This window comes from Patagioenas fasciata, chromosome 9 (genome assembly GCF_037038585.1).
Source record: "Patagioenas fasciata isolate bPatFas1 chromosome 9, bPatFas1.hap1, whole genome shotgun sequence".
Lineage (NCBI taxonomy): Eukaryota > Metazoa > Chordata > Aves > Columbiformes > Columbidae > Patagioenas > Patagioenas fasciata.
The window spans coordinates 27063196-27087946 of NC_092528.1; the positions used below are offsets into that span (position 1 = coordinate 27063196).

Consider the following 24751-nt stretch of genomic DNA (forward strand, 5'->3'; position numbering starts at 1 on the left):
CAGCAACTGGCAAGTATAAAAAGCAGCGAGTTTGAGACACTCTAGAACACTGGAAAACCCAAGGGGAAGTCGCAGCGTGCGATCTCAGGGCGTCTGTAACAATCACAGGAGAAACAGTGCTCTAATTCTCATTTTACAGGTGGAAAAATCCTGGTAGTAGGAAAGGAAGGATACAGGTCTTCAGAACAACACATTTGGGAGTTCAACAACCTGATGAGCAGCAGTTGACCTTGTGCCCATAATTTCACCTGCATCATAGAATCATCATAGAACCATTTTGGTTGGAAGAGACCCTCGGGATCATCGAGTCCAACCACAACCTAACTCTGTGTCCCTAAATGGTTTGAGGCTTTAACCAGGGCAGTAAATTTTTTACACCTTTAACCTTGCTGAAGGTATCTCCTCCCACCAAGGACAGGAGGCAGCACAGGCGAACACTCTTCAGGGGTCATCACAGTCCTTAATAAAAGTGCTGCGCTGCTTGTTTGGAAGCACAGACTGCAGCTCCACTGCCCGCCTGTCCTATCAGATCTAGAACCAGATGCCTCTCTCAGCAGCCAAGGTTTGCAAACTCCCTGTTAGGACTGAGTCCTTGTCCACACATTAGAGTTTCTCCTTCTCTCACTAGCAGGACTCCTGCTCCCCAAAATATATTGTGTTGGCTTAACTCCATCAGGCAGGATGAACCTAAACACCTGCAAAAGGCTGGAGAAGATGAAGAGCTCTACGTGTGCCAACTGCTCACCCAAACAGATACAGAGCCCTACAGCAAGGACCTGAAAGGGTAATTATGGATTTTAATTGCTGCCCTCCGCTGCACCCCCTCCTGTCATGCCCTGCACTTTCTCTGAGGCTGTTACTACTTGTCAGAGCAAAGACTTCCCTGTGGGCTGTCATCTCTTGAGATTCGCTGTCTAAACAAAGCTCAACCCCTCCTTGCAACTCTGCTTGCATCATACACTGGTGATGGGTGGATGAGTGATTTAGGGGCCTGCTTGCCACAAAGGCATTTTAGATCACTTTAAGAAAAGTGCGGCTTAACAGAGTCCAATTGCAAGGTTCACTCTACAACTCCGTCATTTACTGCATCACCAAGCTGTTGGTCAAATGCTTCATCACAAAACGCGTCTCAGTAAGGTACTGACGGCAGCGACAGGACTGCGTTAGCTATTTTAATCAGTGATTAACACAAAAGTGCCCAAGAGTCAATCCGTTTAAGTAATGGGTCCTTTAATTTTTATCTACATTAATTAAAAAGTGATCCAATTTCTGTGTTTTCTTACGGAGTAAATATTCAGACTTGATAAGCAAATACACCATATCCATGAATCGCTTATCAACAAACCCACTATGTTGTGTATATTTGCACAATCTGAAAAATTAGTATCTTTATCCAAAATGCTGATGCTGGCAGGAAGGGGAAGTAACTTAGGATTGGGGAAAAAAAGTTCACTAAGTTGTTAAAAGGTCAAGCTCACCCTTCTCTGAGCGGGTTTGGGAGATGATCAAATATCTACACTACTGTTAGTGTCATCCAGAGGAATGATGCCAGGTCTTAACTTCTCCGCCACTTAGTTAACCCAAACATAGCGTTCATCCTCCAAACATCCAGCAAAAAGGGATGCGCGAGAGAAACTGAACTACTCCAAGAGATTGATAAACAAATTATTAATGGTCACTTCATCTTAGCTTTGAGTTACCTGCATTTCTAAGCAGACGAATAACCTCCTGCCTCTTCGGTGTAAAAAGTATTCCAGTTCCAGAAAAGAGACAGTTTTAACATTAAGGCATACATACAGCTAGGTTGTTTGCTTTCATTTAATAAAGATCGATTTACTCATACTCAAATACATGGAATGTTGGCACAAAACTAAAGCTCTTGTGGAACAGCTACCAATCATACACAAATATTCCGTGAGGTCCTCTTGACTTGCATTTCTCTGATAGACACACCACAAAATGGCTTTAATAACACAAACTGAATGCTGGATCAAACCTCTAAATAATAAGTAGCAGATAAAGTAAATGGTTCGCTTTATTTGTAAATTATGTACAGAATACACTTTTTTTAAAATCAAGATGGAGCAGGAGAAAGAAAACAGCCATAATTTCCAAACTGTGCTGCTTCCTTCACCTGCTGGAGATGACGTCTTTCTCTGAACCAGATGTACAAAACCAGTTTGGATTTCCTCAGTTGCTGGCACACAGCCTGCAGGAACAGAGAACGCTGCAGCCAAATTCAGCACTACCACCTTTTTGTATGTGCAGCAAAATATTTCTGCTAAAACTAGTTGTCTTCGGAAATTTTTCACAATTTTTGAAAATAAAATCAAGAAAAATACCAAGAAAGCTGTGGGCTATGAAAGGTTTTACCTAACTAGCTATCAAACAACTAGGGATAATCTGAGATTTGGTCATTCAACTTTTACCTGTTTCACAAAAGCAAGTTTGAGAAGCGAAACTGATTGATCAGTTATGCAAGTACCAGAAAACTACGGTTTTCAGTATGTTTGAGGACAATCTGGGCAATCTATCAATCAATAGAAAACTTGTCAGATTGATAAAACTTCCATAAATGGATATTAATGATTAACATGGTACCAAGTAATCAAGTTAATGGTTAAAAAAAATGAAGGAACTAGATATAAAACTGTTCGGTAACACGTACATTTCAGCAAACAAAGATGCTACTGTATGGTCTATGTTTTGGTGATCAGCCAACAAAGAAAATCCAACTCTTTGCACATACTTAGTCCCCAAACCACAGTGAGTTATGATTTTTCATGTGAAGGCCTACTTTCGGTATCTTCCTCCTCTTCCTCTTCACAATCCTCTTCATCTGTTTGCTGTTCCAGTTCCTCTTTTGTGATCATTTCAAAGTCGTTTCCATTGCCACTACTGTGCTGGGACCTGTCGTCTTCACGCCTGTCACTGTCAGTGTCTGAATGTCGCTCTCCTCCCGAGCCGTCTGTTCCCGAGTTCCTCGTTGCTTCTGTTTTCCCATCGTCTTCTTCCTTCTTCTCGCTATCTGATTTCTCCTCACTGTCGCATTTTTGCTGCTTTTTGGATTCTGATTTTTCCTCTTTCTTTGAGTCTGCTTTTGGTCCTTTGTATTCGTGTGTGTACAGGGGCCTGAAGGAGTCAATGAATCCCACGTCTGCTGTGAGGTTTGGCAGGAACCAGAAGTGGTGCCTTCCTCCAGTAATAAGCCAGATGATGAGGAAAAGGATGCAGCGAGCTGTATAAAAAAGGTGAAATTCATCCACACTGTACAACTATGGTGTGAGAGATATTCACTACCACCCTCCCAAATCCAGGGACAGGGTTGGCCTTGGGAGAGAATCTCATTCTGCAGCAACATTATGGAATAGTTTGTTCTCACCTCGTCTCCCCACCCCATTGACCAGTATTTTATCTATTATTCAGCTCTTACCCCTCTGCTGAAAAAATGTAGGACAAAAAATACCTTAAAAACCTGGTTACACCACTCTCACTACTGAATCTCTTCATATATACAGTTCTTGGGTTTGTTTTGCCTTTTTAAATGGAGGCTGCAAAAAAATCTCTGCTATGCAGGAAACACAAACAGGTGACACAAGCTTGTGTCTTCTTTCATTCTGTGGCCCAATTCTGACACCCAGTGGCCAGGAGGGAAAAACGTACAGAGAATCAGTCTGGCTATTGCTGGGAACTCAGTCACACATCTCAGACCACGTATATCAAGCAGCCTGTGTCTTTCCCCTTTTAGCCTTCACTGGCTGATAAAGTGATGACGGACACTTACCAACGGCAAGAAGAAGAATACTGGCGACAAAACAGCCTGCGCCTACACTGAGGTAATAAACACCAACACGCATTTCTGCTGGCCAGAGCGGGAACAGCGTTGCAGCTATAACGGCAATCACTGAATAGAAAGATAAGGAGAAAAGCTTGAGGACCATGACTGGTTTTCCCCTGGTACATGTAAAAAGGTTCTAGCCTCAACATTTATTCAACGTACTGGCTTAGCATAGCATGAGTTACTGACAGTATTTTAGTCCTTGACTAAAACCTTGTCTAGTCCCAGAGCTCCTGTTCTCATGTGGAGCAGGGGCACCCCCCGGACCACACTCAGTGACTTGATGTCGCTGTGCTCAGAGCAAAGAGCCGCTCCGAGGAGAGGGTACAAGTGAGCGGGTGAGCAGGGAGCTGCTGTCACCAGCACGGCAGGACACAGCACAGCTGGGTGCAGGTGGTGGCCCCAGGACTGAATACAGGCCCGAGGGGTGACAGGGATTCTCAGGAAAGGGGCTGCTCTCAGGGTGAGGAAACTGGGAGGTACAGGTTGAGGTGTCAGACCAGCAGTACTGAGATCTGTTAGCTCACTGGTGTCAAGTCGCATCAATACTTATTTAGATTAAAAAATAAAATTAACTGATTCGGCTTACCTTGCACAGTACCAGTTCTAAGGTCAGAAAACTATCACTCACAGTTTCAAATAATTCCTTTAACATCTTTCACATTTTTATATATATCCTACATATGTCTGCTGGGCAACTTACTTGTTAATTTAAAGCAACAGAAATTAACAGCTTGCAAACTTGTGCAAGTTCCTATATTTGCTAGAGCACACTTCAGGTTTGGGTTTGCTTGTTTAAGCGTGTGTAGCTCCTCCACCCCAATCAAAATTCGCATAACTGGACCGGTATCAAATCACACAGATGCTGAAGAGCAAAAGCTTTGTCCAGGGAAAAGGCAAACCTCCTCTCAGACAGACAGACCTGCTGATACTGTGACTACATTTAAAGTGTGCTCACTAATTTCTACTCTTACTTACCAAGTACAAGTCCCATGGCAAAAGTTTTAAAGTGAACAGGGTCATAGATCCACACGTACACCTAGGAGAGAAATAATGTGGTTTATACTTGGAAACCAAGCTCTCCGATCAATGATTTCATTTATTCCCCTATCCAAATGCTTATGGCCGTGCTGCAATACACAGGCACAGAAGGAGATGACCAGCCCCAGCGCCACACACCCACGTGCCTACACCGACCGCCTCCACTACGGGACGGTTATCAGCGGAGCTGTGTGACTGGAGGCCCAAGGACACGTGCAGAGCCGGGCAATGTGCTGGCTGGGCTGGAGCCTTCCAGCCAGGAGGGGAGGAGGAAGGGAAGGAGCTTCCACACAGAAAAAAACAGGCTGGATCTCTCAAAGAATTACTTCATGAAAGCAGCTATACCCAGAGTAACTTACAGGGGGTGTAAAATCCTGGGGAAAACCATCGGGCAGTAAAAAGTGATGCGGAAATATAAGATTCAGAAATATCACTGAATCAAGGTTTCTTTTCATCTTTCTTTATTCATTAATCTTGTTCAGCATGAAGCCAAAAAAACTTCTGTAAGAAACACAAAAAGTTCCTCAAGTGCACCAAGCACAAACAAAAAATACTTGTACCTTTGCAGAGATTCCTTTAAGTGGGAAAAACAGCAGACTGAACATATGGACAAAGCAACCAGCTGAAACGCTCAATTCAGCCTCAGTCCCATCTGATGGCCTCAGATAAGTGTAATTGTACCCTCTGTGCCACAGCACTGTTGTATGAATGTCTACAGTTGCAACACTGAGTACCAAATGTTTGTGCGAGAACTGTGGATCCATGTGAACCAGATTTGCTCAGCCTTGTAAAAAAACAAGGCTTCTTGGTAAAGCGCAGAACTTTCCAAATTAGAAAAACGGGACGCTTTTTTTTCCTTACCAAACTAAACACTTTGAATCTTAGCTATTGTTAAGTACTGTTATAGTGCAACTACAGTCCTGCCCCCTCGTTTTGAACACCACAGGCATTCTGGTGACAACAGGGAGGCCAAGAGGTAGGTATGATTCTGTATGAGGTGGGATGAAACAGAGCAAGGTAGGTGGTAAGAGAACTGACTGAGAAAACAAACATACATAGAGGAAGCATATTTTCTACGCAACTGATTTATTTACAGCACTTGCTTAGGGGAGATTCCAGTACAGTGACACATGGCATCAACACAGAGCACAGGACAATTTTGCTGAAGTGAAGACTTACCACTTCTCCCAAATTTTAAAAGCACAAATATGACTCTTTACATTACAGAGCTCTTAAAGAATTAAATTATTTGTCTTCCAGGAAAACAAAGTGCAGACAAGTATTTAAGACCACAATTTCAGTGGTAAAGCCAGAAGGAGAATCCAGGAATGCCTAAGTGCCACTGTCTGCTCAGATCACAGAACCAGGCAGCTTCTGGATAGCAGATACTTTTGGTTTCCCCTCCTGTGATTGAACATCATGTTCTAAAAGGCTTGTATTTTGTTTAGAGATATTTCAGCATGACAATGGCCATAAAATAATTTGGGCTGGAAGGGACCTCAGGAGGTCTCTAGTTCACCCTCCTCTTCAAAGTGGGGTCAGATATGAGGCTGGCCCAGGTTACCCTGGGCTCTACCCAGGCTGGACTTGAAAGCTCCTGAGCCTGGAGGCTGCAGAACTGCTCTGGGCATCTTGCACCAACACCCCACTACACCCCACAGACAGACAGCTCACCAACACTTAACTACCCATGGTTAAGTTTTTTTCAGATTTTCTTAAGTTACTGTCCTACCTTTATCTCCATCTCACCTCTTTGCAAATATCTAAAAATTGGATGTTTCAAGATCAGCCTTCGTATTGCCATTAATTTTTCTTTCAACGTGAGTTTGCAGAAATACAGTAAACTAACATCTTATCTGACAACAGTACATTGGCACTAACAGTTATAAAGTACCCATAAATCCTACCTCATTTCCATCCAAGAAAACTTGGTCTTCATGTGGCTCAAGTTTAAATTTCCTCTTAGTTTCCTTTTTCTTGGGTGTCCCCGGGGTCTCATCCTGAGCACAAACACAAATTATACACATATTAAAACAAACCAACAAAACCCCCACAAAAAACCAACAAAACCAAACAAAACCAGGAAGAGGGGTTTAATTTCTAGTATTTGAATATATTAACTTTTTGTTTGCTTATTTTGTTTTGTTTAAAGTGAAGATGCTTTATTTCCTCCTGTTCTCATTTATTACCAAGTGAGTATCTCAAAAATAAAGGAAAATTGTAAGGAAAGGGAAATTTTACTCTCAGTTAGTGACCAAGGATGAGAATATGTCTTCAGGATTACATTATGTCTTCAAATGCATAGCAGAAAGTCTGCACAAAAATCAAGGTTTGCCGTTTCATAGTCACTACTTTATTAGAATTATTTAGTACCTTGATGCCACATTTACCACATGGGGACCCTTTCAGAATCAATTTCCGCCTGTTCATTCCCTGTCCTCCTCAATCTCTTTTTGGATCTTGTGCTTCCTCTTCCCTGCCTATAATTTCCTTTTCTTTGCTTGAAATTAACTTTTTAAGTTTTTTCCTGTGTTGTTGTTCAAGTTATTACCCACGGACTTACATAATCCACTAGAATATCAGTTCAATAATTAATTATGAGTTTAAAAATTAACATTACATTTAATAATGTATCACTCCAGATGACAGAGAACCGGAAGGGTCCATAACTTTCATTATCGGCATTTAAAGTACTTCAGGAGTTAGGTCATCTTATACTGACTTCTATGTTTAGAATGTCAGCAAGATTTTGTTTATAATTCTTTTATTAGTCATGCAGTGTTATTCTGAGATCCAGACCTTTGTACACAGATCATACCTCTCACTAAACATGCCATTATTTCACTTAGGAGTGTCTGGAGTAACTTTTGAAGACTATCCTGCTAACTCTCACTGGACTCACACCACTGTATGCAGAATTAAAAACACACCCCTTCATCAAGTTTCTCCTGCAGATTCCTAACATTTTAATATAGGAATTCTGTTCTGCTAATAAAAGAAATCAGGAATGAAAACGTGAACAAGCACATGAAAACTTGTACTGTAATAACAGCTTGCACTTTAAAGAAAGTAAATGAGAAGTCTGAAAACCAAGCATTACGCAGATTAGTAACGGAGCTGCCATACACCAAAGTGCCCACTCTTGAAGAGCTATTTCCAAGCACCAAATATCACATATTACATTCCAAACATTCTTATTACCAAACACTGCAAAACTGTTTTTGTTTCACACATGCAGCTGCACTGTTCTGAGATGTGAGGTCCCATGAACACTTGTACAAAGCATCACTGCCAACCGCAGCTGAACAGTTTAACTCAGTCTACATTAGAGATGACAAGGCACACAAAGGCCCAACTGAAACCTCTTTTTTGATCTAGGTCAAAATCAGAAGAACTCCAAAGGTAAAAAAAAAAAAAAGCAGTAAATTTTAGAGATGAAAAGACGCAAAAAAGGTATGTCACGTTTTAGAACAACTAACCATAATTTTAAGCCAATGTAATCTTGTCAGTTAATGTATTCTCTGTGACAGGTTCACCACTTCTCTCACAGATAGTACTTACCTTCTTACACTCCTCTTTTTCACCATCCTTTTTCTTTTCCTTTTCTTTCTTAGTTTTTTCATCTTTGCCACTTTCCTTCTTGCTCTTTTTCTCCTCCTCTTTCCCACTCTCGGCCTTTCCTTTTTCCTTTTCTTTCTTTATATCCTTGTCAGGTTTCATTTTCATCACTTTCAATGCTCGATGAAAGAACTGTTTTTTCAGCAGCCTTAACATGAAAAATGTTAAATGGTACATTTAAGTGTGGCTTCAACAAGAACATTTACACTCGATTACGTTATTAGATACCAGTTTAGATTATCTAATATAATAATGAATAGCATGACTAAAGACAGAGCTCACCTCATCTGTTCTATTTACAACCATACACACCAGACCTAATTTTGCTGTGTCTCACTTCTTGCTTTGCTTTTTTCGTTCTTCTGTTCGAAACTGGGTTAAAAACCATACTTTTCTGTGGTAGCATTTTGTATAGATACAAACGAATACAAAAGATGGAGGAAGCCACCAGGTTAATTTAATTATCTTTCCCATTAACAAAACTCCATCCAATATTTATTTTCAAGCCTATGTTAATGTATTTCATAGCAAAAATTTTAAAAATGGACGTATGGTTTGTCAAGTTCCTTGCTAAGAGGTGCACGATAAAAGAGAATCACCCTGTTGGAAGTGCAGTACATACGTAAGCACTCCAAAGCTACAAACGTACCTTACAGGAAGCCTATCTATGGCCAGCGGGGCACCAGAAGCAGTATTTGGTAATCTTAAGGTGCTCACCAGCAAGTAACTTCCTTGAAAGGCTCACAGCCAAATTCAGAACAGAGACTGAGAGGAAGCCACAGGGTATGAAATCCAAGCACCCATTCACATAAAAAATCCTGATTCTATGCCTCAAATTGATTTTATTTGTCCTTGACTTCTTTCATCTCCTGCTGCAGGCCAAATCCTTATGCTGGCCTACTGATTGTTAAATTAGGAAAACCCACTAAAGAGAGAGAAGTCATTCAACCAATTAAACTTTTGTGCGTGCTGACCATCAAACCAAGTTGTTTCAGGTATATATAAAAACTTCCTTCAGGCAATTGTTGACACGGATTCTCTTTCTAGCAAAGAAATTCACTTGTTTGGGAGAAACTACTTTTCTTCACAGCTGCAAGTTTAGGGTGCTCAGGTAACGAGTGGCGCATAGGACAGGTCTGGCCTGCAGGACAGCTCGTCCATTCCAGGAGCGACCTCTGTCTCGGATGGAATACAAAAAGACAGGACAATGCCAGACCTGCTGCTCAGAGCATGCAGCCAACAACCAGGTCCTGAAGTGGGACAGACCCTGACGTAACTAACAAAGTTCACGTTACTGCTGATTCCTGACCTGTTAACCCTCTACAGATGTGCTGAACAAGGCATTATTGATGTAGCTTATTTGTGAACAAATCCCCTCAACAGAAAACTGGCTGAACTTAGATCAATGTCTAAGTGTACAGGGAGAGCTTATGTACTGGAGCAGCCATATCAGTTCAGTTCGTAACTTGTTTTAAATATGCAACTGATAGATGCAGTTGACAAGGGATGAAGGAGCAGGACCTGATATTCAGTTTTTGTTTGATGGAGAAGGTAAAACAAGCAATAACCGCACCAACAGAGTTATGGCACTTGTTTTTAATATGAATTAGAGCTTAAACAGCCTCTTATACTGAAGGGACTAGTTATATTAAGACATTCCTCCATCCTTTCCAAAAGGCAGAGGAAGCAGACACTGTTAAAATTTAAAGCTCTGAAAACAGCTTCAGTGGCCAAAGGTGGCCTTAGCATTAGCAATATAGAAGCAGCATGAGAAATCAAACCGCACACATGGTATGGTGCCAAATGGATCATCGAGGCATGAAACGATATTGGTGATAAAAATCAGTGCCAGAGAACAGAGGATTTTCTTTGCACGCTGCTCAGGCATTCTTTACACTGCTGGAGCTGAAGGGCTTAACCAACTGTCATCTCATCCGGTGTTTTAGTAACTGAAGAAAAAACACACAGACTTCTACCTCAGTCCAAAGATTCCAGAATGGAAGACTTATTTTTATGCTTGCATTAAAAAAAATGCTTTTTTTTCCTAAACTTTCTTGAAGAAATCAGCAAAAGGATTAAAGTTCAAGCACAGAATCAACCCTGCCTCAGCCCTGGAACTGGGGGAAGAATCTCATCTTGCTGGATGGCTATCTAAATAAAACGCCAGAAAAAAAGACTAAATATTAGCCATTTTCTTCATTTCTAAGCAGCTTTCACAGACCTCTCAAAACACACGCAGTCCCTTTAATCCTATGCATCTGCCCCAAATGAGTGATAGCACAATATGCCATTCATCTAAACAAAGCACACAGAGTACATTAAGCAGCAGAGAAACAACATTTGAGAGGCATAAACTGAACCTCCCAAGTCCAGCTTCTGCCGTGATGGCAGACTAGGTCCACGGGAAGGAAACACTTGAGAGCTCTGACCCTACCAACTTAAAATAACTACAAAATTTAGGAAAGTAATTTTGTTCATCTTGCTGCTACAAGCAGCCTAATGAAAGCAAATAAGAGTTTTGAGAATAAAGACAATGAAACTACATTTCTGGTGTGACACTTTCAAACACAGTAATAAAATCATTATTTTTACATACAACCACAGATGTTTCACAGTGTGTGAAGCCTGAGTGAAACTTGTTCCTAAATAACTAAGACATCTTGACAGCTATGCTCATTAATAAAATTGATGAATTAGGCTAGGTCATACCTGTTGCAGTAATCAACTACAGACTCTCGCGTTGTAAATAAAGCCTCTTCTCCTTTCTTTGCTTTTGCCCATTTAGAATCCAGGAGGCAATCCACAGCTTTTGAGGCTAGAGGGAAAAATGGAATTAAAAATGCATTAAGATTAATTACATTTATTTTAAAATTTAGTCTACATTCCTTGAACCACACCAACCAGTCAGTCAGTTCGGGCGATGTTCCACATCCTCTCAATCTTTAAAGTAAGACCAGCCACTATTCTGAAACAGTTTACTCTTGACAACTATACACGTTTAAATCACAGAGTTAAAAGTTATTGTGTTTACTTAAGGCTAATCAGATAAATTTTATAGCTATCTAATGCCTAGATAAATTTTCACACCCAAACTCTAAGATCAGTATTTATTAGATAAAGCGCTAATAACAAAAACAAATCAAGTCCTCTCCCTGTCCCCCCCAACCCTCCCGCCAGGTACGTTAGAAGAAAGTTTCATTCTCTAATTAAAAATACCCCTACCAATAAAATAATCAACTCGGTGGCCCATCATGTTGGTGGATTTTGTTGGACAGTTGAAACGTAAGTATTTAGCAACAGCCTTCTCCTCTTTGAATGGCTCACCCACCTCCTACAATAGTAAAAGTGCAAAATTAATACAGTTTTAAACACATGGGAAAATCACTCATTTGGGTTCAAAAATCAGACATTGAGAAGTCCTCATTATTTTATGGCAATATATAAATAACAAATAAAATTTAAGTCATTTTCCCTGAGAAATTTCTGTCTACATAAAGCAAAACAGCAGGAATTCTTAAGTTACATGGTCTGAATGTAATGACTATGAATGCTTTTAACAGCTCTGGAAAGAGAGCAAATTAAAGAAGGAGCTAAGAGGAGGGCACTGGGCACACAGGAAGCTGCTCAAGGCACAACAAGCTTGGGGAAAAACAGCTGTGAAGCTGGAGAGCAAAGAACAGTGAGGAATGAGTATGTATGAAATGACAGCAATGTAGGCATACCGACAGAATACAAAACTGCTTGAATTTCATGTGAAAGTGGATAAAACCACGTTGAAAAGCAGCTGGAAGATTTGGCTACAAAATGTCAGTACCACTGCAGGACTATAAAATGACTTGAAACTTCAGAGTACCTTTGAGGAGATTCTTTCAGTCTAAAGACCAGGAACATCAGGATGTTCCTCAAACATCAAACCAGACATTTTACAAAAAGGGAGCCCTCGGTCTGCACACAGAATTTATTAACACACAGAATTTATTAATTCTGTACATTTACCAACTTGCAGAGAGGTAGCAGAATTCAGGTCTGTAAGACAGAAGGATGGAGATGGGCATTTTCAATTATGTAAAATTAAGACCTAATATTTGCAAGCAGGAAAGGACAACTTTCCTGCTTCGCAACAACATACCTGAAACAAACATTTGCCATATTACCCTGACTCAAGCAAACTCCCTGAAAATTCCTTTCAGTAGTAGTGTTTTTCATCAGTAATTCTCAACCCTCCACTCCCCGACCTGCAGATCAGTAACAGGATTAACACTGGGACATCTTTTCAGACTGTCAGTACCTTTTCTATACCTATTCTTCTCATGCTGGCCAAAGAACTAGATTACAGAAGCCACAAACCAGATTGGTGACGTACAGGAATGTGTAGCATTCAAAGATTCTATTTAAAGACAATGTTTTTAAGGTCAATAAACATATACAAGCTCTGTTACCACTTTTAAGACGTATAACCATAATACTGAAAGCACGTTAAACGGAAATGCAAGGTCAAATAGATGTTGTTACAGCAGAATAAAAACTTCAGATGGCGAGAGAGTTGTTAATTTTCAACAGTTTGTATGGCTAACTTTCAAAATCAACTGGTTAATGAATTATCCTTCCTGACTGTATTGTTGCTTTTCCTATCTGAGGACAATTTTAAAGAGAATAACACAGACATGAGATATCCGAATGACCAAAAGCATTCTGTAGTTTGTTAGTTCTGAGATCACTGACATTTAAAGCCTAAATTCTTTATATGCATGCAGGAGTATGCTCACCAGTTAGGCAGTTCTAAAAACACATGCCCAAATTGAGACAGATGACCCTAACAGTCCTCATATAGATTACATTAACTCCTTCTCCATGTTACTTTTTTTCTAATGATTTAAAAATCTGTATAAAACATCAGATAACTCACAGAAAACAATTCACTAACTGGCAGTGTGTGTATGTACATAATTTATATGTTGCGGTTTGATGTCCCCTCATACGGTGCAGTTGTACCAGTGATTGTAAATCATTAGCTATATTGCCAAGTTTGGTACCAAACCAGATTTGGTTTAATAGCAATGAAAAGAGTGACAATGCATTAAAGGAAACTGAGGGAAGGTGTACCATCATCACCGTATGGCAAACGCACTAAAGGACCATGGAAAATTATGACTATGTGCAGCAACCCAGTCTCAAAACAATGCTTTTCTAATATTTCCTACCAGCAAATGAAACTTAGAGGGCAAATGTTCTTCACAGCATAGACTGTAGAACAGTCAGAGAAGCTTCAGATTTTCACATCAGTGTTAATTCCTCTGCTAGAATATTTTTTTCTTCCTAAAATATTTATGATTCTGCTAGGCCACGTGATACGCTCACTATACAGGCAGTGGCTGGCACTAGAGTTTTTTTATTGCTCCTTACTGTCTATTGCTTTGTTCTTTTCTGTGGGATAGTTTCATAATATCCCAAACAAAAGGAAAATCTGCCCTATGAGAAAGACTGCCACAGTTTAACCCTGCTCATTCTCAGCAAGTTTCCCCTGCAATTTAATCCCCATTTTTCATCCTATTTTCACCCCTTTATTTGAAGAGACAGGTTTCTGTTAAAATATTAAAAGAGATGACTGTCAGAATATTAAATTTCATTATAATTTTTTTTACTATTATCTTCCAAATCAAATTATAGCACAGTGCATTTTGAACTTCTGTCAGTATGCTAATGTATTTCCCAGTTAATTTCCAACTGGGACTGCAGCAGTAAAGAGACTTGTATACATTAAAAATAAAAACATCTGAACTGAGCTATTAAAACCAGCATGTCCATGAGGTTTCTTCTCCCCCTCATCTCTAACTAAGGTTGACTTATTGTGGTTCTCTTACTCCTGGAACCCTTCAATAGATGTCAAAAGGCCAGGGTATATTTGTGGTCTGAAATGTCACCCTTTTGTTCCACCTCGCTTTGTATCACAGTTGCGAGAAGACAAGCAGAACCCAAGACAGGTTGATTTCCTTCCACAGCATTATAATGTAAACAAGGCTTCTGGAAAATCAGAAGAGAATAAACGATGACTATCACTAACAAGACAACTTATTTCACATGCAGACAGACATGTTACAATGATCGATGCTAAAGGGCTCATCAATATCCTTTGATTTCAATAAAATTAATATCTAGATTATTCTTTTGCTCCTACATCTGAGAACTTAGATTTTCAGACCACTGTCCCTCACAGAAGACCTCTGAAGCCTAACAGTTTATACAGTTTTCAGATAAGGAAAAGAAGAAATGTAAGCACATTTGTCATGTGCGTCCTGTTTTTCAAGCTGAGCGGCTACATCAAAAATTACATTATGTCCACCCATGTTCCATTCCTCAGACCTCTCCTCATATTATAAGGGCACAACAACTGCATTAGAATTATATTCCCTGAAGATGGTCTAAGCACATCAAAGCTTGGGCTGAATCACAAGACTGTATTTTTTCCTTCCCCTGTTGACTCTCAGGACCTTAGACTAGATGTCCTGTGGCAGGTGAGTGGGTACTCCTCATCCATTCTGCTGAGACATTCATATTTTGCCTAAAATAAATCAAGATGCAGCAGGAGAAAGAAAAAGCACACAAATTAGCATGATTTATCACTGGGTGGGAGTGGGTAGGCAGAAACAAACACATTAGGGTCTCAGGATTTGCTTTTATGACTCCATCTATATTTTCTTCAGTGACTAATATACATAAAATAGTTTGACTCCTGCACTGATGACCAGTACACAGATTGCCTGAGGTCTCTTAAAAGAAACTGTTGCAGACCCATGCAGAGAAACCAGTTCTTCTGGATTACCATAGCTGTGTGCTAGACATAAGACATTAACTTTTCTTTACAGAAGATCAACAGATATTTTCTGGCCTATACATATCCTCTAAAAATATTTGTTTGCTTCCTTCTTTTCACCATCACTATTTTTCTTGAGCAAAAGTTGTAAACATAGAGTTCTAAAACACGTGCCAAAGGAGCAATGTACAGTACTTTGAACACGCCAGCTTCAGTCCCCTTCTAACCCTAAATCTTTTGGTTCGACTTTTTCCCTCCCCACCTCCAAAAGTGTAACTCAGATTTTCAAAAGACAGTGATTCTTCTTTTACTGAAAAGTGGGGCTGCTACTTTGAATTTATATTTTTCTGCATTCCCCGCTGCCAAACGTTGTTTCTTCCTCCTGTATCACCTGATACTGTTCTGAGTTACCATCCCAGACAGTTTTACTAGAATTCATGAGAAAAAAAGAGACAAACGGGTAAACGGAATTAAAATCTGCATCACTGAAAAACTGAACTGCAATTTCTGAAGATCCTTTCCACACTCATTCACAAAAACTATAGCACTGGAAGTAGCAATACAGCTGTACCATGTTTTCCTTCCAGCAGAGCCCAAATCAAGACACAACAGAAAATACTGATTAGTACATGTCCTTCATCAGAAGACTCTCAAACCTTGAATCCAGTGATTGAAGAGGAGGGAAAAAAGTTAACAAGGAAAGTACATGCCATTAATGGCATATACCGGGCACTGATGCCACCTCAGCCATCAATTTGCAGTGAGACATTTGCCTAAGAACTGTTTTCTCTCTTCCTAAGAGCAGTATTTATATGCATTAACATTTCTAGAGTAGAGGACACAGTACTGAGGTGCTGCTCAAGTGCTATTAACCACAACACAAAGATAAACAAAACTTCCCATGGGCAGAATAAAACCATGCACAATGGAATCCAGCCAATGTAATTAAAACTTAATGCCTACTTAACAGTCAAACTGCAGACCTGCCAACAAAGTGCCACGTGTTACCCAGCTGAATGCTTGTCAAAGTAACCAACTCTGAAGATTTTGTGTTTAAGTGAGTTATTTCAACTCTTGGAAAAAACATACAGTTCCATACGCGGATATGTATTTTTTTTCCAAGAGATGAAATAGCTTTGATCAAGCTGCTGGAGTAACAGGCATTCAAAGACATCCCGTCTTTCGAGATGTAACTGTTTAAAAAAAAAAAAAAGCTAGCTGTTAGATGTGTTTTCTTTTAATAAGTCCTTTATATACAGCAAGCATTCTTGATTTCAGAAATTTGTATCAGGTGGGGACCCATTGGCTAAAGCAATCTGCTTCCCACAGACCAGTTCCTTTTCACTCCTGCACTTCTGATGTAATTCCATGTTAATTACAGTTAAATTGCTGTCAGGAATGACACTCTGAAAACTTTACCTTTGAAATGTCTTTATTCAAACTTTTGAAGTTGATTTCTGCAACTTCCATAACTTTCAATTTGTAGTCAGAGGAAGAGCCTAAACTGTGCAATACAGATTGAGCAATGTGTCTTTTTATGAAAATGCATAGAAAACACATCCTTCCTGTTATCACTTCTGAGGGAACACACAAAAAGTAGGCTTGTTAGAACTTAGAAGACTTTTTTTCACATCTCATCTCACGTGTAGCTGGCTGACCTAACTAGCACAATTCCAATCTTGATGACAGACATAAAATCTTATTAAAATTATTCAGAACCCCATTTCTGTACACACAGTTATTTGTAATTGAACTCTATTACATCAGTCTCTTCCAGTTGAATATACCTGCTCCTGCGAAGAACCTTCCTCTTGTCAAGAAATACAGCTCTGCCTAATGGTAATGGGGTTTTCAAACACTGGACATATGTAAAGTATGGTAGTCTCTTTATTAAGGGGAACACATCACCCTAAAATAAGTACAGGCTTCTAGAGCACTTGAAACATCTACAAATAAAAATTTCACACTTCATTTTAAAAGAAGAAACTTGAAGCATTATCCTGAAACATGATAATCATACTGTAACTATGCCAATAGAGTCCAAAAAGAGCTTTAAAAAGGCTCACCAAAAACAACAACAAAAAAAAAGCACCAAGAAAAATACATGTTGTTTTATTCACTGACCAATTAGGAACATCCTCTGGGCATTCAACAGTATTCTTTGTTTGCTGTCTTGTCTTCCCATTGTTGTCGACATAACACCGGGAAACTAATAAGATGCAATACACATTTATCTGCATAATTATATCACAAATTTAGGCCACAATCTTAAAGCTTAAGTGTTAACACACTGACATCGATTTCATTACTGACAATCCAGGAAATACTTCTACTGCTAACAGGCTCAAAATTAAGCATGTGCTTAAGTGCTTGCAAGACCACAGCCTTGGGTATTACAAAAAACATTAAATTACATTTAATTTGGTTTTGATGGACGCTTTATTGAGCTATTGTCGTCTTTACTAAGGGACAGTCTACGATGATTATGAAAAGAGAATAATTCTGTAATGTGTTACAATAATTCATTGAATGCCTGTGATGGATAAGGTTTGCTTAACAAGATTCTGATTGATTACTCTTTGCATCTATTCCCCTCTCCACCCCCCGAGTAATCGGAATTAAAGGAACAAAAATGGAACCATTAGAGTACAGACACTTCTCCATCTTCTGGGGGGAAGGGAAAGTGGGCTGGGAAGGGAAAGGAAGGGAAAGGAGAGAGGGCAACCAAGCAGAAGGATGACATATGAAGCGTACATTGTTTAACGGCTCTATGACTTCTCTCGTGAATATTATCTCCACTTACAGCAGAGCAATAAATCCCAAACACTATTTAGGCTTAGGGTTAATAATACATAACAGTAACAGGCATTACGGCAACTGATGCTGTAACTATGCCCAAAACATCCATTAGAACCTCTGTAAAACTCACTGCTAAAAGTTATATATCAGGAATTCGAGATTTGCAGGTAAGTGAAACACCTAAACAATCTTCATTTTGCTTTTAACACCATATAACTCTCACTGCATTTCAACATGATCTTAAAGCTGATTAGGTTTATTTTCAGATTCGAGTGTTTGTTTACGTTTTCTAAACCCAAGTTTCCCTTCCTTACTACATTATTTCCTGGCTGGGGCACGTTTGTTTTTAAGCTCCTTTTACCATCTGTCCCATGTCTTTTGCTTACAAACCACAGGAACAGACAGGCCGAGTGTCAGCTCCAGGCTACGGTGGCTGCTCGCCTGGGGTTTTTTGAGTGTTTGTACCACACTGAGCTATTGTTTGCCATGGGTAACGGGTGAGATCCCAATTATAATACAGCGATTAAAAAATATTAACAACTCGAAATCTCAAGCTCTGAGATGTACTTTTGAGGGCACAAACCCCGTGAGGACAGAACCGCGGGGTCCTGGGACAACCAGGCGGCCGGGGCCAGGGATGGGCCAGGGAGCCGGGCCCGGGCTTCCCTCGGCCGCCCCTCAGCTCCCCCGAAACGCTCCGACCTGCGCTTCCCCGCCAGTTTTTCTCGGTATTTACTAGGACTTGTGGGTTTGCTAGAAAATTCTGAAGAAAACCTGTCTCCCGGTGCCAGCCCGGGCTTTGACCGAGCCCTGATGCGGCGCTCCCGCTACCCCGGCGGCGGTCGAGACGAGGCCGCTTCCCTCAGCGCCCGGGCCGCCCGGCACCGCTCGCCGCCGCCTCCTCGCAACGGCACGGCGAGGCCGCAGAACCGGCGGGGATGCCCCTCTGAGGGGCGGCCGGGCCACCCCACACGTCTCGCCCTGCGGGGCCGGGCTACCCTGAGAACGCGGAGGGGGGTGCTGCCGCCCGGGGAAAGGGCGCGGGTCGGGCAGGGAGGGAGAGGCTCGGCTACCTGGATCCGCTTCCTGTGCCTCCGCCGCTCCGCCATGTTGTCCCCGTCTGCTCCGCCGGTGACGTGGGCCGGGGCGGGGGGGAGGCGGCGGCCTCGCGAGAGGCGGCGGGAGCCGGCGGAGGGGCGGGAAGGGCACGCGGGGGCCGCGCGTGCCCCCTCAGAGCGCGGCGGCGGTTCCCTCAGCCCGCCGAGCTTCAGCCCCCTCAGCGCCTCAGCCCTCCGAGCCTCGGCAGCTTCGCCGAGCGGTGCCGGGCTCTGAGGGAAAGCTGGCTCACAGAATCACAGAATGTCAGGGGTTGGAAGGGACCTCGAAAGCTCATCCAGTGCAATCCCTCCATGGAGCAGGAACACCCAGATGAGGTTCCACAGGAAGGTGTCCAGGCGGGTTTGAATGTGTGCACAGAAGGAGACTCCACAACCTCCCTGGGCAGCCTGGTCCAGTGTTCTGTTACCCTCAATGAGAAGAAGTTTCTTCTCATATTTAAGTGGAACCTTTTGTGTTCCAGTTTGTACCCATTGCTCCTTGTCGTATCTGGTTGTCACCAAGAAGAGCCTGGCTCCATCCTCCTGACACTCACCCTATATATATCTGTAAACATTAATGAGGTCACCCCTCGGTCTCCTCAAATCTCCAGCTCCCTCAGCCTTTCCTGATAAGGGAGATGCTCCACTTCTTAATCATCTTTGTTGCCCTGCGCTGGACTCTCTCCAGCAGTTGCTTGTCCTTCTTCCCTGCCCTGGTTCAAGAGGCATCTCTGCCAGCCCGCTGGCCGAGGGGCCGGATTGTGAGGCCTCCCCGTGCAGCAGTCTGGTTAACGAGAAACCCCTCAGAGGAGACGTCACCTCTCTGTGGCCAGGCCTCACCCTGCGGGGCTCAGGCCCTGCTGCCTGAAATTCAGCTCCCAAATTGGCACTGAGGTGCTTGGAGATGTCACCTGGGATGTGAGGACCTGACCTGCTGGAAAAAAAGGTGCTTCAGCTTTAAGGCAGTAAAAATCTGTATGTTTAATTTTCATACTCCTAAATAGGCCGCTAGGCCTTGAAGACGCTTGATACAGCGGGCCTTTGTTAGTTGTTACTTGAACGCACTCTGGTTGCTAAGACCTTCTCATGTACCTACAGAATCAGATTTAGAAAGTAAAATGGCCTTTTGTCAGGAGTTGTCCTGCGTACTTTCACTATGAGGTCACTCAAGTTAGCAAAGCATATAATGGTTTATCCTGGCTCCATGTTTCCAAACCACACCCTGGCACTTTACGATGGAAAAGTATGTACAGTGCTGTATTGTCTTGTCCAGTCCCTTCAAATCTTGTTACCCCTTCCCGTTCCTGCAATTTTGGAACCTCTCAGATTGAAAACGAGGTAATTAAAAACTTAGACTTGTTTCCAGCAGCATATTTGCCCCTGAGTCACCGTGCCAGTTTTTGTGTTTTTTTTCTGGTACGACGTCTTTTTCTTTTGAATGTTTTCCTCTTGCTGTTGCTGGGTGGAAAATCTATATAAGTTACAAATTAAGCTGACTGACGGCAGAGTGAGTGAACTATAAAAGTATAATTCAAAAGATAAAATTGCAGGTATAGGGAATTAAAGTTTTTTATGGTTACAATAAAACAAAGCTTTGGGGAAGTGGGCAAACTGCATTTATTCAAAAATAATTGAATGGCAACGATTTCAACAGTTTTTTGGTGTGCTTAACTTACAGTAACAAAAACGCACATTAGAAATGAAGATATTCTTGTGAAGAAGTTTTAGACATCTGTAACTTAAAGTGTGCTAATAATACACAATGTCTGCAGTGAGGGCTTAACAAGGCGTAGCTCAGAGCCTCTCTGCTTTCCCTGCATAAGCACAAGCTGAACTTCAGCAGGGAAACTCTTCCCTGCTGTATGGGAGAGGTTGTTTGGAACCTCGCTCCTGTCTGCTCGCTGCCTTCCTTGAGGAGATTGCAAGCGCCATATGATGAGTCTCATTCCAGATCATCATCCCTCATACCTCTGATTTCAGGTTTTTTTAAGACCTTGCCTAGCACTAGACCTTACTTCTGTGTCTTCAATATACTGCTGATTCACAAACTCACCTTTAATCCATAGCTTTTAATTTTGTATTTATTTTTTTTGGCATGGCATATTATCTGCAGTACATCAAGCTATTTGCTGCCAGAAAAGAACCTTGGATTTCTGGTGGTTTTTTTTGTTTGTTTGTTTGGTTTTTTCCCCAGAACTTTAAATTCATCTGAAGTTTGAGAAACAACAACTTGCAGGAGCTCTTCTCAGCACAGCTGGACATGAAGCAGCAGTTTGGTGCGCGGCACAAGGAGCAGCCAGGGAATGTGTCCTCCAGTGTGAGGCACTGGATGGTGAACTTCCTACCACTGTGGAGCACAGAGACCATCAAGGCTGAATATTAGATGGGACAAGCTTATTTGCAGTCATCGATATGGCGGGAAAACAGGAGAGAAGTGCCTGAATCTCAAGAAAACTAGGGAGTGGAAGTGAAGGTTCAAACGGCTCGCGTTTAAGGTTAGTGTCTATGTCAGCTGCAGGGCAGGTTGCAAAAGAAGCATTTCAGAACCATGCAGTAAAATTACAGCCTCTTAAGTGCCAACTACCGTTTTGATTAGAGTAGGATTTCAGAATCATGACCACAGAAATTACTGTTGTGAAGGATATTGCATGCAAGTGGAGTGGTTTCCTTTTTCAAACAAAGCCAAACTGATGACATTTCATTAGCCTCTTTTCCCTCATCCTCCTCATCTTTACCCCAACAGAGAGATCTAATACAGCAGCATGGATGCTGGAAACTTAGTTCAAAAACCAGCTGGATACATGCATGAAACAAAAATGCATCATGAGTTATTGAATGTAAAAATCACCTCTGGTTGTCTGTGATAGATCCCTGGAGATAAAGGAAATATTCTGAGATATTTGCTTTGTTCTTCTTCTCTGCTTTAGGTATTCTCTTTGGGCTTCTGAGGCAGGATGCCAAATTGGGTGATGTTCTACTCTTTCTGGTACATATTTTCCTATACCCTTATATTCACTTGTTCCTGGCAATTTATCAACATTTGTATCTCTAGAGTCACACTGCCATCTGCAATACAGAAATTGAAATGACACTAGAAGTCTGAGCAAGTGTCTGTTCTGCTGAACAAACCATTTGCTTGTAAGAAACTTATCCACTGGACCCATGGTTAATCCTTCTGGCTTTGGGGGAAGAAAGGGGAGAACACAAATCACAATTACCTCTACTTTTGTGTTGACAGGTAGGAAGGCAGGCAGGAGGGAAGGCAGGAAGGAAGGAAGGAGCTTCCAAAGAGGGATTTGAGGAAAACAGGCAAATTCCCCAGCAATATTTTAGGAGATCATCCACAGATGGTAGCATGCAGGCTCTGGAGTGATCTCCCATTTCATCCAGTCAGCTTCAGCGCTGAATATGGTTTCAAAATAAAAGGAATATGAGCCTTGTACTGTACAGCGACACATACTACCAAGGCGGGTTTAGCTAAAATCCACCCACAAATACATGAGTCACTACTCAGAAGCACAATCCAGTGTAGACATATCCTGAGTCACTTCCATCTTAGAAGCTTACAAATGTTTAGTTAGCCACTTAGCTTGTAATTTAGCAGAACAACAGAGATTCATTAGACAAACATCTAGAATTATCTTTCACTAAGAAGCTTTTTAAATCTTTTGACTCTTGCAAGTTCCTTTACATTTTTATAAAACTCAGAATGATTTGATACATATAACTTAGAAAAAACATAGCTGAAGTAGGAATGAATTTCCATTGATTCCAGTCCTTCTGTATTTCTGGATTTTGTACATACCAGTTTTGCTCATTGCTAGAATATATTTGTACTTTAGCAGCAACTGGTGAACTCTAATATAAAGACATGGCTGTCCTGATGCCAAGTGGCATATCGTGCTTCCTAAAGACTCCCGTCAGTTCTGCTGGTGGACATATAAATCTGTTAAATAGAAAATACATCAATCCGGGGTTTTTTTTTAAGAATCAGCCGAAGTTATGGAAAAAAGTTTAAAAAAATATATACTTGCTTGTATCTCTGTTTTTTGGCAGTGGCTGCAGGGGGGGAGAAGAATGGTAATATTTAAGGATACTGCATTAGGAAAAGCATTATTTTATAAAACCATAAAGTTGTTGTTATGACTACAAGTGCTTGAGTTAAAAATATTTGTTACATGGAAGTGTGATTCTTGAGTTTACATCTCTCCAATTAACAGATTCAACCAGAAGCCGGTGATTGCTTTACAGAGCATCTTTCAGTGCAGAATATTTACAGCCTGCTGGAGGCCCATGAATCACAGACTGAGCAGCACTCGTCTCTACCAGAGCTGTTGGAACCCTGTAACTAAAAGGTAATCAGCAGAGATGAAAACCAGATTGGCTTGATGCTTTCTTTTCTCCCCTTGGTCAGCTGTGCTTTTTCTGTTTGCTGTTTAGATTGATTGATTTTTATTTTGTTAATTCACACATGCAGATACCACATGTATGTGTTTTTAAATTTTGATGAAGTGAAACATCTATTCATGCCTTTGCTGTACTACAGGAAAAAAATACTCTATCATTCTATATACAACATGGGCAGTAGGTTCCTCTTTTCTACAGTCTAGGTAAAAGACTTTGCATCCTCACCAACAGGGACATTGTTGGTTAAAGAAAAATGTGTAGTTAATAGCAAAACTAATGTCTCTCTGGAGAATACAGACTTAGGTAAACTTGGCAATGGGACAAAGAAAAGGAATGAATAAAGGTCAAGTCAACAGAATATTAGTAATTCTTGTGGCCTCAATATATGTGTTAGTAAGAGCAAACCCTTCCTGAAGAAAGGAAGGAACGAGATATGCAAATGCAAAGGCAGAAAGCAACCCTCCAAAATAAAAACCACCAAACAAATGAAAAAGGAGAGGCGACTTTTACCTTTACCATAATCTGTATTAATCTTATACTGAAATTGCCATAGCTATATAGCTATAGTTGTTTATTATAGCATGAAGGGCTTAGTCAAAACTGAACACCACAGGTAGCAGAACCCTGGTGGACACCCAGCCTCATAGACCTGACTTGTTATTTTCCAGTGAACAAAAAAGGCTTAGATAGGACATTTATTGTGCCATTATCAGAGCAGGGTACCAAAACAAGACCTGTAGCTAGTTTTGGGTGCTTTTCTGTAAAATATCTGATGTTGATGATGACTCAAAACACTATACAACCAATCAACATTATATTAGGGTATTTGGAAAGTCTAAAATATGAGAAGTATCTGCTTAGTTTAAAAAGTAGAGATTATTTTAAACTGAAGGTGATTATTTTTTCTATTTTACAGTCAAAGGATAAATTCACATTCTGAGATTTTTCACCTGGGGAACTGGGCAGAGTATTGTCTGTTTAGGTTTCTACAAAGTTGTATTCCACATCATCATCATATGCAGCAATCAGGAGGTCAGAAACACAGGTTGTGGTAGGAAGGACAAGCCATTTGTTCCTTTTCAGGACTTTCCTAAATTGGTCATTTATAGTATAGAACCATTTTGTTTTATGTTTGCTATA

General features: G+C 41.0%; 2 protein-coding genes across 2 annotated transcripts in view; one reads left to right on the forward strand and one right to left on the reverse strand.

Moving 5' to 3' along the window:
- Positions 1–1804: 1804 nt before the first annotated feature.
- SEC62 (SEC62 homolog, preprotein translocation factor) lies at positions 1805–19286 on the reverse strand. Its single transcript, XM_065844985.2, has 8 exons — positions 19181–19286; positions 11720–11828; positions 11207–11312; positions 8441–8645; positions 6787–6879; positions 4817–4877; positions 3785–3904; positions 1805–3238 (listed from the first exon to the last, which is right to left on the reverse strand). Exons 1-8 carry the CDS (start codon positions 19214–19216, stop codon positions 2772–2774), a joined length of 1197 nt encoding a protein of 398 aa, XP_065701057.1. The 5' UTR covers positions 19217–19286; the 3' UTR covers positions 1805–2771.
- A 2118-nt stretch (positions 19287–21404) lies between these two features.
- LRRC31 (leucine rich repeat containing 31) overlaps positions 21405–24751 on the forward strand; it is a 49541-nt gene continuing 46194 nt past the window's right edge. The window contains 3 exon segments of the mRNA XM_065845066.2: positions 21405–21699; positions 22132–22190; positions 23425–23559. The gene's annotated coding sequence lies outside the window, so the exon portion shown is untranslated.